General features: G+C 36.3%; 1 protein-coding gene across 1 annotated transcript in view; it reads right to left on the bottom strand.

Annotated features, from left to right (window-relative positions):
• Window positions 1–16,562, bottom strand: part of LOC111048260 (acetylcholine receptor subunit alpha-like) — a 492,391-nt gene that overhangs the window by 316,871 nt on the left and 158,958 nt on the right. Inside the window, exon 2 of the mRNA XM_039434650.1 lies at window positions 7,288–7,558. Coding sequence (XP_039290584.1) covers window positions 7,288–7,339 — 52 coding nt within the window. The 5' untranslated portion in view covers window positions 7,340–7,558. The remainder of the gene's footprint in view (window positions 1–7,287; window positions 7,559–16,562) is intronic.

Here is a 16,562-nt window from a genome sequence, read left to right on the forward strand (position 1 = left end):
GGGGCAACCATGCTATTGTTTCTCTATGATATTATCTTCTACTCTCTAGGCTTGAGATAACAGTAAAAGTTGCGATATAAACGCCCTATACCATGGGATATCTACTCATGCTATTGTTTCTCTATGATATTATCTTCTTCTCTGTAAGGGAGAGAAAGAGGAATAATTTGTGACATTGGAACTGGATCCGAAAAAATCAGGATTAATAGCAGAAAGAAATAGAGATGAATTAGAGGGAAGAGATAGGGATAGATAGATAAACAAGAGAAAAACATTGAGCAAGCCAGGAAAGCAAATAGAAAAAGAATTAAAAATGAGTCAAACATAGAGACCAGATGAATGTTTCCAAAATCAATCGGCTTTCACCTGACGAAAAATTGTCTGTATTCTGACATTGACTTTCATTCCGAGCCAATACCAGACAAGGGCTGATAGCGGAACGAATTTTGATTTGTTTCTTCCTGGTCCGTGTTTCAGTTTGATTACTCACACACATAACATATACACAACACATGGGTCACACATACAACACAAAATACACGACACATACAGTACTGAGTCTCTCTCTCTCTGGCTGTGCCAGTATGGGAACCAGGAACTGAAGAGTGGGTACCGGGAACTGGGAACTCGGAAATGGGATATGGGATGGGATGATGTCGAATCACATCAATAAGCCCATGTCAGCCGAGGCTTGTCTTGCTTAGCATCGAAATTATTTGTGTCAATCACCCGCCGAGTTTTTCTAATCGAAAAACAACGAGACTCGACTCCAATACACGTCGATGTTTGATTGTGTCAATTGCACACGTTTCGACTCTAGTTAGTTTCACTTTCAACTGTCAGCATTAGTTGAATGGGGGGCATTGATGTTGATAATTAGGATATTGATGACAGATTGGAATGAGTATCACTATTCACTACATCACAATGATTGCGGATTCTTCTCTTCTCTTCTTCTTCTTCTTCTTCTTCTTCTCCTCCTCCTCATCCTCCTCCTCCTCCACCTCGTCCTCCTCCTACTCCTCCTCCACCTCCTCCTTCTCCTCCTCCTACTCCTCCTTCTCCTCATCCTTCTCCTCCTCCTCCTCATTCTCCACCTCCTACTCCTCCTCCTCCTCCTTCTCCTCATCCTCTTCTCTTCTTCTCTCCTCCTCCTCCTCCTCATCTCCTCATCTTCCCCTCCTCCTCCTACTCATCCTCCTCATCTTCCCCTCTCCTCCTCATCCTCCTCATCTTCCCCTCCTCCTCCTCCTCCTTCCCCCTACTCCTCATCATCATTCCTCCTCCTCATCCTCCATTTCCTCCTCGTCCTCCTCACCTCCTTCTTTTTCTCCTCTTCTTTTTTCTTCTTTTCTTCTTCTCTTCTTCTTCTTCTTCTTCTCTCTATTCTTCTTCTTCTTCTCTTCTTCTTTCTTCTCTTCTTCTTCTTCTTTTCTTCTTCTTCTTCTTCTTCTTCTTCTTCTTTTGTCTTCTTCTTCTTCTTCTTCTCTTCTTCTTCTTCTTCTTCTTCTTCTCTGTATTCTTCTTCTTCTTCTCTTCTTCTCTCTTCTCTTCTTCTTCTTCTTTCTTCTTCTTCTTCTTCTTCTTCGTCTCTTCTTCGTTTCTTCTTCTTCTTCTTCTTCTTCTAGTCTTCTTCTTCTCTTCTTCTCTTCTTCTTCTTCTTCTTCTTCTTCTTCTCTTCTTTCTTCTTATTCTTCTTCTTCTTCTTCTTCTTCTTCTTCTTCTCTTCTTCTTCTTCTTCTTCTTCTTCTTCTGTCTTCTCTTCTTCTTCTTCTTCTTCTTCTTCTTCTTCTTCTCTTCTTCTTCTCTTCTTCTTCTTCTTCTTCTTCTCCTCCTTCTTCTTATACATTCTACAGTGAGATCAATGTTCAACTGTCAGCATTGTTCAAATGGTAAGCATTGATATTGTTTATGAAGAATACTGACAGCATGAAATGAATGCCACTACCACAGTATACAACATACAGTATGGAAACTTGGCTTGTACCCTGAAGCTAAAATCCGCCATCTTGTTAGGAAGCGCTGCATTGTAATAGTATTGATGGTATGTTCGGATCCCTTTAATGATCCGGATTAATTGATCTCGTTCACTGCCACGAGCCAAAGAGAAGACCGGGATTGGAACTTTCCACGGTCACGTGACGTGTTTAGTATTGGCGTTATGATTGTAAAAAGCATTGGTTAGATAGGCGATTGATTACAAGTTTCCATTCTGTACTTATTCTGTGCCACTACAGCCAAATTGCAGATTTATCTAGTGAAATTCACTTTCAACTCTCAACATATTAATGAAAAGTATTGATGTTTATGAGGAATACTGACAAATATAAGTAAAGGCTACGCACTATACACACTCTGTTGTTTTTCCAGTTAGTTTCGTTTACGTTTTTCAACAACTGAAAACGTCATGTCACCGGGATTTGACCGCAAACTGCTTCTTTTTTTCAGGCAGATTTGGTTGGATTTATAAGAGACCAATCAAATCGAACAGTTGAGTGTTATTTGTCATGATATCATGAGTGACAGAACTGGGATATGTTGAGCTTTTTAGAATAATTCTTTGATGATACTACTTTTTATAGTCTGTGTCAGTTACGTTTTTGTGATCGATAACATGATGTCAACATGTCACTGGAATTTCATCGCAATTCACGTTTCAGGACAGATTTGTTTTGATCTATTAGTGGGTACAAATGGAATAGTACAGCTCGGATATTTGACATCCTGTACTCATGAGAGAGTGAAATATTTTAGTTTGAACTGTTCAAGCTTTTCAGTATTTTCCAATGTAGCCTCCAGATTTTTTTGTGATGGTATTTTAGAGTTAGCTTTGATGAAATTCCTCTGATATTTTGAGATGGCAATTGACCGCAATACCTTTATCGGAGTGGAGAGGTTTGAAATAGAAACACACATATATCGTCAAATTCTATAGTTTTATTCACGATGTATGTGTGTTCTTATTTCAACATGGAAATTCATTTCGTTTTGATTGACCATGAGGATCTATGAAGTCCATTCATCTCAAACCTCTTCCATTAGAATTAGAGCTGTTTATCGATACAGTATCAGCTCAATTCGAGTAATTTAAAAGCCTCCTAGATCCCATAATTCGCTGGAAAAGAATTTGATTCTTGTCATTGAGCATAAAATATTCATGTTTTTCTGTATTAAAACAGCTATTTTTCCATTTGTTTATTGTTATTTGCTTATATTGACAACTATTTGTTTATTCATTTCTGATATAGCCTATTGTTTCATCGAACATCGAGATAATATCATTCCACCAAAATGACGGCTATGAATTATAATGCATACAGAAAATAATCACTTGAAGCGGAACGTAGAATTATTTTATTCTTGTCCTGACTGATTGATTTCACATTCACAATAATTGATAATCCACACATCTAGAATTATTGAGCATGGGCATTCAATAGGCTACAGTATAAAGCCGATTGAAAATCATCCGCATTTGGATCAGCACAGAGTTGATTTGCAGAATTTTCAACCATCAAAATAGGACAGCAACAAACAGTATTTGATGAACTGGTTTCAATGATTTTGTATTGTCTATCATTATGTATTATCTATCATGGAAATATTCATCTGGTTCTCTATTTCAAACAAAATATCACGAAAATTATCATCTGGTTATCTCTCTCGAAGAGTATTCAATCGGAAACAGGATTCATTGAAAAATAGAGTGAAGCAGTACATCGGCTTCGAATGAAAAATAATCCCAAATTCTACGTGGTATTATGCTATGATATTGTGTAACAAGAGCAAGCTCTCATTTTTATTGGTCAGCTGCCCAATTCAGCAATAGAAGGAGCCAGTTATCAGTATGTTATGGACAGAATTATTATACAGAACACTCGAATTCCTACATTCGGATCAATGATGAAATAACACACCCCAAAAGCTCCAGATGAACAAATGTTGCAGCCGATCGAACCAGGGGTTTTATCATAGCTTAGCACTGTGATCAACTCTGCATCCAAAACATAGCTTACATTTCGATAAGTCATCATCATCATCATCATCATCATCAACCATCATGGACTGGGCTTGTAAAGCCTGTTCCGGTGTCCACCGCTTCCTCGGTCTTCCGACGTCTCTTTTCCCATTCAACTGCAACTTCCAAGCTCGTAGTGGAAGCCGAGTTGGTGACATACGACGCAGGGGATGTCCACTTTAATCTATATTTTTTTATGATTTTCATTTTGATAAGTATAGATATTTATTCCACGTACTTTCCACAGAGTACCTTAGTTTATGAAATGATACATGCATAGCTTAAAATATTGCCTGAAATTTCAGTATACCTTGTGTTAGCAGGATAAACATATCAATCACACATTACTGCTACATACGTAATATTTATTAATCTATACCATATACTATACCATATATTGCATATACTATACCAGATATTAATCTATTACCAGAATTACAATAACTGGAAAGTTCCCAGTTCAATACAAAATTCTACAGAGAACTATCAACATCATCTGAGTGTAGTAGTTGAAGTAGTTTAGTAGTTTAGATAGTTTTCCAGTACCCACAGTAAACTATCCATTTTACACCATCAGACCTCACTAGTTCAGTGAAAACAGCAGATTGTTCACATTCAAAAATATTATATGATATATTCCATCCACAGAAAACTATCATCAGACCTCACTATCGTTTAGTGAAAACAGATTGTTCACATCTATAAAAATTCTCAAGCATCTTGGCTGCACCATCTCGAGATTGTTCACATTCAGAAATATTATATGATAAATTCCATCTACAGAAAACAATCACTTGATGCGGAACGTAGAATTATTTTATTCTTGTCCTGATGATTGATTCACATTCACAATAATGATAATTCACACATCAAACTAGAATTATTGAGCATGGGCATTCAATAGGCTATAGTATGAAGCCGATTGAAAATCATCCGCATTGGATCAGCACAGAGTTGATTTGCAGAATTGTCAACCATCAAAATAGGACAGCAACAAACAGTATTTGATGAACTGGTTCAATGATTTTGTATTGTCTATCATTATGTATTATCTATCATGGAAATATTCATCTGGTTCTCTATTTCAAACAAAATATCACAAAAATTATCATCTGGTTATCTCTCTCGAAGAGTATTCAATCGGAAACAGGATTCATTGAAAAATAGAGTGAAGCAGTACATCGGCTTCGAATGAAAAATAATCCCAAATTCTACGTGGTATTATGCTATGATATTGTGTAACAGAGCATGCTCACATTTTTATTGGTCAACTGCCCAATTCAGCAATAGAAGGAGCCAGTTATCAGTATGTTATGGACAGAATTATTATACAGAACACTCGAATTCCTACATTCGGATCAATGATGTAATAACACACCCCAAAAGCTCCAGATGAACAAATGTTGCAGCCGATCGAACCAGGGGTTTTATCATAGCTTAGCACTGTGATCAACTCTGCATCCAAAACATAGCTTACATTTCGATAAGTCATCATCATCATCCATCATGGACTGGGCTTGTAAAGCCTGTTCCGGTGTCCACCGCTTCCTCGGTCTTCCAACGTCTCTTTTCCCATCCAACTGCAACTTCCAAGCTTGAAGTGGAAGCCGAGTTGGTGACATACGACGCAGGGGATGTCCACTTAATCTATATTTTTTTATGATTTTCATTTTGATAAGTATAGATTTATTCCACGTACTTTCCACAGAGTACCTCAGTTTATGAAATGATACATGCATAGCTTACAATATTGCCTGAAATTTCAGTATACCTTGTGTTAGCAGGATAAACATATCAATCACACATTACTGCTACATACGTAATATTTATTAATCTATACCATATACTATACCATATATTGCATATACTATACCAGATATTAATCTATTACCAGAATTACAATAACTGGAAAGTTCCCAGTTCAATACAAAATTCTACAGAGAACTATCAACATCATCTGAGTGTAGTAGTTGAAGTAGTTTAGTAGTTTAGATAGTTTTCCAGTACCCACAGTAAACTATCCATTTTACACCATCAGACCTCACTAGTTCAGTGAAAACAGCAGATTGTTCATATTCGAAATATTATATGATATATTCCATCCACAGAAAACTATCATCAGACCTCACTATCGTTTAGTGGAAACAGATTGTTCACATCTATCAAAAAATCTATTATTTATTGTAAATATAATGATATTCTGAATAACCCCATGATACAGACAAAAAAGACACTTTTAATGCAACAACAAGAATAGTTAACCGATGTTGCAAGTGATTGTCAATCGCAGATTAAAGCAAAGTTGAACCTGGCTGATAAAATCATTTCTTTGTTGAATAGAGATTCACAATCAACAAGAGATAATTTTTCCGTTGTTACAACCGAATAACTGCCATTTCCGGCAGTGAAAGTCATCATCCATAATCATGGGTATTAAATGTCACATTGATAAGTTATCAATATTGAAAGATTTAGGGATAGTTATGGAAAATATTAATTTTCACAACGTACTGTCACTAACACTGTTAGTCAACTTGAAAATGTGACCGGTGTGGTCACGAAACCCTGGTTGTGTACTAAATAAAACAGTGTAGAATTTGACAACATATTTGTGTTTTTATTCAATTATGGAACGGTTCTACAATATTGACAATGACTCAGTCGAATTGTTACAATCTTATTTTTGAAGGTGGAGATTGATGAGTTCTAATTGCTCAAATTCACATTAAAAATGAATTATTATCGAAGCTAAGTCAAAAGTTGAATTCTGTTAACCACCCCAAAGACCTCTGCTACTGAATACTGAATGGCTTTGCAAGTCATGGCTCTTAATGTAATCGACAGTTTTGAACAGGGACAAATCAAAACTGTGCATTACTGTCTGTTATTACTGTTTAGTTCGGGTGAGAGTGTAAGAACGACACAGTATGAGAGACTAGGGCTCAACTCACACTCGACTCTGCGAGACTCGACTGTAGTCGAGAGCATGGTGTTTCCAAATGGTGACGTCGCGGAGGACTAGAATCGACTGATCAGAGTGTCATCATTTGGAAACACATGCTCTCCACTAGAGTCGAGTCTCTTCTCGACCTGAGTCGCGTAAGTGTGAGTTAAGAGCCTAATAGTATCACATAGCTTCACCAAAAACAACTACGTGGACTATCAACTTGAGTTAACACTGAAATTTAACACATAAACGCCCTTACCATGGGATATCTTCTTATGCTATCTTTTCACTATGATATTAGTATGTCAAGTAGCAGCCTTACCTGATACTAGTAGTAGGACAAGCCAGATAATGCCGAGTAGGCGGTGCCTCATAGTAGATCTTGACCTTGGGCAGTGACGAGGGCATCGGCAGCCTGACCTTGGACTGACCTTGACACAACAGCTGACCCGGACAACAGCTGATCACCACCACTCAAGGTCACGCGACCCGATTTCAGTCTCTTCATTGCGCGCGCGCACAGCTCAAGGGACGCGGTCACCAATCCACGTGGAAAACCGGGTGACTGTGTTTGGTGAGAGGTTTTAGAGAGTCTGTAACAGAGGAAGATGGGGCATTTTGTTAGGATAATAACAAACAGTTACATTTCATTTTGAAACATCAATGCAATAATGTTAAAATAACATCATACAGTAAGGAAGTTGAAAATTCAGAATTTTGAAAACGTTTTCGTTATTCTTTAGCAAAATATAGAGAAAATACAGCACAATATAAATGAAATGGATTATTACAACAATGAAAATATGTAATTATCACTAGTCTAATTTGTCACTTTTTAATGCACAATTCATGTTATTACAATAACAAATTATGATCACTTCTGATGTTCTGACAACTGTATGGTATTCCAAGACTAAGGATCGGTTGTACAAAAGCCTGTTAAGTTTTAACCGTGATAAAATATCTAGAGAACCAATAAAAAAAGCGTTCTCATCAAAATGTCTTCTCTGATCGATTCTCGTGGCATTTGATCATATTTAACAGGCTTTTGTGCAACCGGTTCACGAGTCTCTGACTTTGAAGGTTATGTTTCTCTGGAATGAACAATGAGGAAATGTCACCCCCATGGATGTCACCTCCATGGATAACCTATTCCATGAAGGTGACTTAATTTCCATGGAGATGACTTGGAATGCAACGAAATTGTGTAGCTTTCACAAATTTATAATAATCAAAATTGTATGTTCACTACTTATTAACATACTTTCAGGGTTATGTTCCTCTGGAATGAACAATGAGGAAATGTCACCTCCATGGATAACCCATTCCATGGAGGTGACTCAGAATTCAATAAAATCATGAACAATGGAGAAATGTCACCTCCATGGATAACCCATTCCATGGAGGCGACTTAGAATCAATAAAAATATGAAGTATTAAAAAATTTATAAAAACCAAAATGGGGGTGAGTCACTCCATGGGGGTGACTCGCAGTTTGCTTAAAAGAGTTTCTTGATTTTTTAAACCTCAACACCTTGGTAATAGGCTCATACGGTATGTCTCAAATGTCAATTCAGAAACACATGCTCTCGACTAGAGTCGAGTCTCTTCTCGACCTGAGTCGCGTAAGTGTGAGTTGAGAGCCTAATAGTGTCACATAGCTTCACCAAAAACAACTACGTGGACTATCAGCTTCAGTTAACAGTGAAATTTGGCACATAAACGCCCTTACCATGGGATATCTTCTGATGCTATCTTTTCGCTATGATACTAGTATGTCAAGTAGCAGCCTTACCTGATACTAGTAGTAGGACAAGCCAGATAATGCCAAGTAGGCGGTGCCTCATAGTAGCTCTTGACCTTGGGCAGTGACGAGGGCATCGGCAGCCTGAACTTGGACTGACCTTGACACAACAGCTGACCCGGACAACAGCTGATCACCACCACTCAAGGTCACGCGACCCGATTTCAGTCTCTTCATTGCGCGCGCGCACTGCTCAAGGGACGCGGTCACCAATCCACGTGGAAAACCGGGTGACTGTGTTTGGAGAGAGGTTTCAGAGAGTCTGTAACATAAGAAGGTAGGGATATTTTGTTAGAACCATAAGAAATGATTACACTTCATTGTGAAGTATTAATGCAATAATTTCGAAATAACATATACAGTAGGAGAAATTTATTAGGAGAATCATAAATGTTTACAATCATTCGAGAAACACTAAGATATACTGTATAATGGAGAAGGTACAAATTTAGAATTTTGAATAGCACAACTCGTTATGTTTTAGCAAAATATAGAGATAATGCAGCACAATGTGAATTGAATTCATCAATGGAAGTATGTAATTCTCAGTCATTTTCCATGTTTCAATGCAACACTCACATCATTACAGTAACAAATCATGATTTCTCTGATGTTTTAATAACTAATAATGAAATAACTGTATGTATTCCAAGACATGGGCTTGGTTGCACAAAAACCTGTTAAATTTCAACTGAGATTGAATGACTCGATAACCAATTAGAAAATCCTTTTTCTCAAAAAATTCTTCCCTGATTGACTCTCGTGGCATTTTCACTCATGAAACTCAACTCTCTTATGTACCGGTCCTTGAATTAGGAACATAGATCACCGGGTCTCTAATATTTTCCTCACAAGTTAGCCGTTTCCAACACCACATCCTTTGAAAACAAGCAAACCAATATTCGAAAAAATATCAGAAATCACTATGAGCAATAAACACTATACTTAATAAATAAATAATTATTTTATTTGTTCACGGACTAGCCATACAAATACAGATACAGTTGAATAGAAATACATGCACAATAGAATAATATTCCAACATTAGTCCAGTCAACGAATGATTACAGAGGGAGAAGTCCGGAACACAATCCCCCATATAAGCACTATACTAAGAATCTGTATTATACTAAATTCTAGTCCTTCAAAAATAGTTAGCTGGCCCTTTACTCGAATCTTACTGATAACTTGCAAGTTTTACGAGAGAATAACATCTAAACATTCTGTGGAATAGCTTAAACACCAATACAATGTGGATTCAAACAATAAGCCTAGACAGAGATTCATAATAGGGTATAAGGGAGCAACTTTCAATCGTTGTTATTTATTTATCTATTTAATCATTCAGAATTATACAACTCACAGAAAAGTACCAGAGGCTTATAAGCCCAAAACGGTTCAAATTCTAAACAGTCCAAATGTAGCTAGGTTATGTGTCACCTCAACATTCTCCAGTTACACACTTAATTTACAATTCAAAACACACACAAATCATTCTTAAATTGAAAAAGTACTTCTAAATTAAATTATATCATTTGCAAAAAATGGGATGATAACAAGTACATGTATAAAGTGTTTGACAGTTCATGTAAATTCAATTGGTAGCTAACAAGAAAATGTATTCCACTCTTGTTGAAAAATATGCTCACGTACACATTAATTCTATAAAATGCAAGAGAAAGAACATCAACCTCGTTAAATTGCTCATATCTCATTGCTCAAACAACACGTTCTCGAAAAGACGTCACAACAAAGTAAACTGGAAATGCTGAAAAGTGCGGAAAAGTGTGGAAAAGTGTGGAAAAGTGCAGAAAAGTGTATGCATGCTACACCCAATTGATCCACACCATTATTCCCAGCACCCGCTGACAAATTGCATGTAAACAAGTGGCGGGAAAGCGAGTTCAGGTACAGGAAAAGCGGGAAAACAGAAAATCACAGGGCATGTGACATTCGTCGAAAAGAAAAACAAGTATAGTCGCCTCCTGTGAAGCACCCGTCGAGTTTTCTCGGGGATCGGAGAAACCGGAGAGCAATTTAAGATTTGCCTCAGCACTGGGGTTTCCTCCAAGGTTTTCCCGCAGACTCTGCAAATATCGCATTCTTTTATTGTTGCAACAGCGTCTCGTTTTGCAAATACATGGGTTGTTTGGGAGCTCGAGGTTTGCATCCCACGTAAGGAAGCGTTGTTTGATATGTTTTCGAAGAGGTTCAACTCGGCACAGTGTTCATATTTGAAGTAGGCTACAATAATTGAGTTTATTCAATATAAACCAAACATTCTGGAAGAGTTTTCAGGAATATTGCGGAGAAATTCATGACAGCATATTGTATTCTAGTATTCTCCATATTTTTTTCGTATTAATGTTGAAGAGAAAGAGGAGGGAGTTTTCCATATGAATAGTTTCTCAAGAGGAAAGAAATTGTAGTCTAGATATTTGTAATATTAGAGAAGTGGAACATATTTGGTTACATAGTAAGATTGAGTTGAACAGTTCACCCACCACCAAAATTCACGATCCACAATATAATTTTTACAAAGCGTTTGCTTTTATATAACAACTTCCCGGGTAGTCTAGTCTGAATATTTATAGAGATATTAGAGGAAACAAACGTGCACATTAATAGAAAGAAAAATAAAAATCTTAGTACCCTTATTGAAATATTTAATCACATCATGTTTTGGACATTGATGCCATTTTCAAGTGATATGCTGGAGTAAATAGATAAATAAGATTTTTATTTTTGTTCCTATTTCTATAAAAGTAGCCCTATACAGAAAAGAGATAAATAAGTGCACATTAATTCTCTTGATTTGTTGGGCTACAAATAATATTGAAAACGTCACAATATTTATTCAACTTCTTATGTAGAATTATGATATCAAGTTGATTAATTATTATTAAACGAAAATCCAAATTAAATGCTGTAATTCACCCTGAATACTTCTGTAACTGCAAATATTGACAACAAGGTAAACAGCTAGATGGAAATTCGATGAGCGCTACTATTCAAAAATATCAGTTATGTTGATTACTTTCTGTGTAGTTGAGAAATTTATATTGTGGTGATTATTCATATTAAATGAAAAGACCAAAAAATTGTCAAAAACGACAGATTTCATTGAAAGTGAGAAAGACAGATTTCATTGAGAGTGAGAATTAACAGTTTATTGATTGATTGATTGATTGATTGATTGAGTACTTTATTTATGTAGATTACAATATATACTGGCTTATACACTTATATACAATAGCTTACAATACAGCAAAACTATAGATGAATTTACATAATATAGACTAAGAAAATAATTATTGAACTGTATATGATATGAAAAAGCAGTTTGTAATATAATAACTCTAGATAATAATCATATTGTTATGCATCTACATAAATTGGCGGAGCTTTGGACATATCAATGTCCATTCTTCGGAAAGAATATTAAAAATATCCTCCCCACTAACTCTCTACCAAAACGTTAATTTCGTTATTTAACTAAGGATTTATTTATTAATGGAAATATTGTAAAAGTTTTAATCAATATGAATATTAAAGAGAAAAAAACAGAAAATTGATAGAGTAAAATAATTATATAGGTAGATAAGATCAAATAAATAAAATGAAGTAGGCTGAAAGTAGATCAGGGTTATCAACTTTCAGTAATAACAGCATTATGCAGTGGATAATTGAAATAACATGAGTTTATATAATATATATATATATACAATTCGTTCTATAACATGGTTTAAAGGTTTGTATTTGGGGATGGGTGGGGGATGGATTGTCATGTGATCGTTCTAGGGCCGGACAGTTTCAGTCATTTGTTCCAAAAGATGTTTTTTTAAAGTTAGGATGAAGCTCGCTCGGCTCTCGATGGACCTGATAGAACAGGAAGTGCATTCCATGCACGACAGGCACTGACTAAGAAGGATTTTGTGAAAATAGTAGTTCGATGATTGGGTATCCTTAAAGTACTTTCTCCGGTTCTAGTATGTGAAGCATCTATCCTCCTACCTTCAGAGACAAATTTGAAATCATCTTTAAAATAGTTCGGATTACCGTATATCAAGATATCTCTAACAAGCTTGACTATTCGAAAAAGCCTCTGATCGGGAAGCTTTAATGTTGAACTAGCAATGTGGGCTGGGGTGATATGATCATGGCGTTGGAGAGAGTAGACGAAACGTAGACAATAATTTTGGCAACGCTGTAGTTTATCATTCAGAGTGACTTGCATATCGTTAAGAACAGAATTACAATACATAATATGTGGGAAGATGAGAGATTGAACCAATAATAATTTAATGTTTCTAGGGAGGATATCGTGCATTTTCTTCAATGCATGCATGGCTGAGAATACCTTTTTACAAGTTTTGTTCACTTGTTCTGACCAGTCAAGAGTATTATTCATAATAATGCCTAAATTCTTAACTGAGCTACAGTAAGGAATGTCATTACCGTCTACACTAATTTTGTGAATCGATTCAAGGTCAATATTGTTTATAAGACGAGAATATCCAATTATAATGGGTTGTGTTTTGATGGGATTAAGCTTAAGGCCATTTTTCTTTGTCCATTCCACTATCGAATTGATATCCTGATTCATTATTTCAACTGTTTCATTAATTTTTGTTATGGGACAGCTTGAATAGATTTGAAGGTCGTCTGCATAAGTATGGAAACTGGAGAATTTGATAATGGAAGAAAGGTCATTAGCATACAAAGTGAAGAGGAGAGGGCCTAAAATTGAACCTTGTGGTACTCCATGCATAACGTTTTTCCAAGTTGACTTTTTGTCACCGACAGATACACATTGTTTCCTACCTAATAGATAGGATTTAACCAAACTAACGAGTTGTGACTGAAACCAAGAATAGCCAACTTATTCAGAAGGACTGTATGATCAACAGTATCGAATGCTTTAGAAAAATCAAATAGGGTGAGGATGGTGCATTTTCTTTGGTCCATAGCTAACCTTATATCATCAGTGACACGAAGCAGAGCTGTCTCAGTTGAATGGAATTTTCTAAAGCCTGATTGAAAGTTATGAAGCTTACTATTGTTGTCTAGAAATTTTACAACTTGAGCATGAATGAGTCTTCATAGCACTTTGGACAATGCAGGTAAAATACTGATTGGTCTAAAATCCTCAACTTTATTGGGTGATGGAACTTTATTTAGAGGGCGAACCAGAGCAAACTTCCAGTTTTCAGGGAAAATGCCTTCTTCAAGTGACTTGTTGAAAATGTATGAAATGGTTGGTAAAACAGCAAATAACATCTTCTTGATAAATTTAATAGGAATTTTGTCTACACCCGTAGCATTACTATGAATACGTTGAATTGCTCTGAAAGTGTCTTCTTCTGAGATTGGATGGAAATGAAATTGATCAGTGATTGGTAAATCTAAGTTTGTAACCTGCTCTTCAAGATCATCGATGTGATTAGCAATGACAACTTCGTCGCGTTGGTTAGAGTGTGAAACGAAATGGTCATTTATATTATTCAATGGTAAGTCAATTTGTGGATTCGATTTCTGTTTGCCAAGCCCGAATTCTTTTATTCCCTGCCAAAGTGATTTAGAGTCTTGTCTATTGTTTGTCATAACGAATTCAAGTACCTAATCTTTGAGTTCCGTAATTCCTGTTTAACCCTATTTCTAAGGCTCCTATACTCTATCAAACTGTCCAAGTCAATGTCTTTTTAAATTTTCTATGTGCTTTGTCTCTACGTCCCATCATCTTAAGTATGTCTTCAGTCATCCACGGTACTCGTCGTTTTCTATTAATCCTCCTTGTCACATAAGGTGCATGTTTGTCATACAAAGTCAAAGTCCAATTCTCGAAAGTCTTGACCATGTCATCAACTGAGGGTAATGCTTCAATTTGATGCCATGGAGTCTGAGCCACATCAGTCAGGAAGGCGGCTTCATCAAAGTTTTTGAAGTCTCTATAAGTGATAATTTTCTGTTCTGGCTTGGGTATCTTATGGGAAAGTACACAGTAGATCAAATCATGTCTAGAAATAGCTGGGACTGAGATTTGGCCTGCTTGAACAACCTCATTGGGATCACTAACAATGAGAAGGTCAATGATGTGTCTGATTCATTAGTATGATGAGTTGAATCGAGAGGTAAAATAGTCATGTTTAGGCATTGGAAAATTGTAGTCAGTTGAAAGTAGTCAAAGTTACGATTTGTCATGTTCAAGTCGGTGTTCATATCCCCCATAACTAGTATACGGTTATAACAAGGCATAAGAGAAAGCAAGGCATTTTCGAAATCTGTGAAATGACCTATTTTTGGTGGGCGATAACAGATACCAACGAGTAATTTATCAGTACTAGATAAGGATAATTCAAGTAGCATAAACTCTGGTCTGGAACAATACTCTTGTTTAGATGTGATTAAAACTTTTGTTTTGATACCTTCTTTCACATAAATTGCTACACCCCCACAAGCTTTATTAATCTATCATTCCGGAAAAGATTATATCCAGGCAATGCAACAAATTTGATGAAATACTAGGCTTCAAAAATGATTCGGAAATTCCGATTATATTGAAGTCCTGAAAACGGAAGATTGCTCTGAGTTCATCAATGTGGCAACTGAGTGATTGTACGTTAAGGTGAGCAGCCTTGAAAAGTTTTTTGAAAGAGTGGAGCTTATTTGCTAGAAACATACCTGCGTCATTATTACTATTATTGAAATAATCATACCTACTTGAGGGCGAGCGAGCTGACGTGTCAGTGAGAGGCATCATGGAAGCAGCAGACCAATCGTGAACCGACCTCAGAACGACACATGACGGGGAAAATGGGGATGAAACTGATAAAACTTAACCTAAATGAAAAAGTCTCTTGATTCGAGTGCATTCAGCATGCCTTGACAGTTCGGCTCCCTTCACTATTTAAAGTACTAGTTCAAAAAAAAATCACTAAACACAATAAGATGTAGATGTGTGGAGTTCCGGTGATGAATAATCCTAATGGTGAATAAGATGAAGATTGAGGAAGAACTGGTAGTGGGAGATCTGGTCCAAGTGGAGATAGAGCGAGTAGATCCAGTAGTGGAAGAATCGGGTCCAAGTGGAGGTAAGCGAGAAGGAATCCAGTAGTGGAAGATCGAGTCCAAGTGGAGACAGAGAGAGATGGAATCCAGTGGTGGAAAATCGAGTCCAAGTGGAGATAGAGAGAGATGGAATCCAGTAGTGGAAGATCGTGTTCATGGTGGAGATAGAGCGAAATGGGATCCAGTAAAAACTGAAAAAGAGAAGAAAAAGCCAGCAGAAAAACGAAAAAATCTTTGAAGAAAGTTATCAATTGAGAAAAGATACATAATACAATTGATAATGAATAATATTCGCATAAAATTGAAGAGGAATAGTATGATTTAATGTGGGAAAGAATCGAATATTATATGGATAATATATGGATATTATAATATAATATATGGATACTAGTAGAAGGTAATGAGATAGAAAGAGAAAAGGTAGAAAGATAAATAGATATAGGAAGAGAATAAACATTTGAACATGCTGGATAGCTAGTGAAAAAAATCACAGGGAAAATAATGATAATAATAGGGAAGAAAAGAGGAGAAGAAGGAATGTGCACAAATTGAGAAGAACTTATGAAACTGAACTATAGAATAAGAAATAGAACATCGTATTGTGATCTTGAATTAATCAAGGAGAGAAGAAGAAGAAGAAGAAGAAGAAAAGAAGAAGAAAGAAGAAGAAGAAAGAAGAAAGAAGAAGAAGAAGAGAAAAAGAAGAAGAAGAAGAAGAAGAAGAG

Source organism: Nilaparvata lugens, chromosome 8, assembly GCF_014356525.2.
Source record: "Nilaparvata lugens isolate BPH chromosome 8, ASM1435652v1, whole genome shotgun sequence".
NCBI classification, from domain to species: domain Eukaryota; kingdom Metazoa; phylum Arthropoda; class Insecta; order Hemiptera; family Delphacidae; genus Nilaparvata; species Nilaparvata lugens.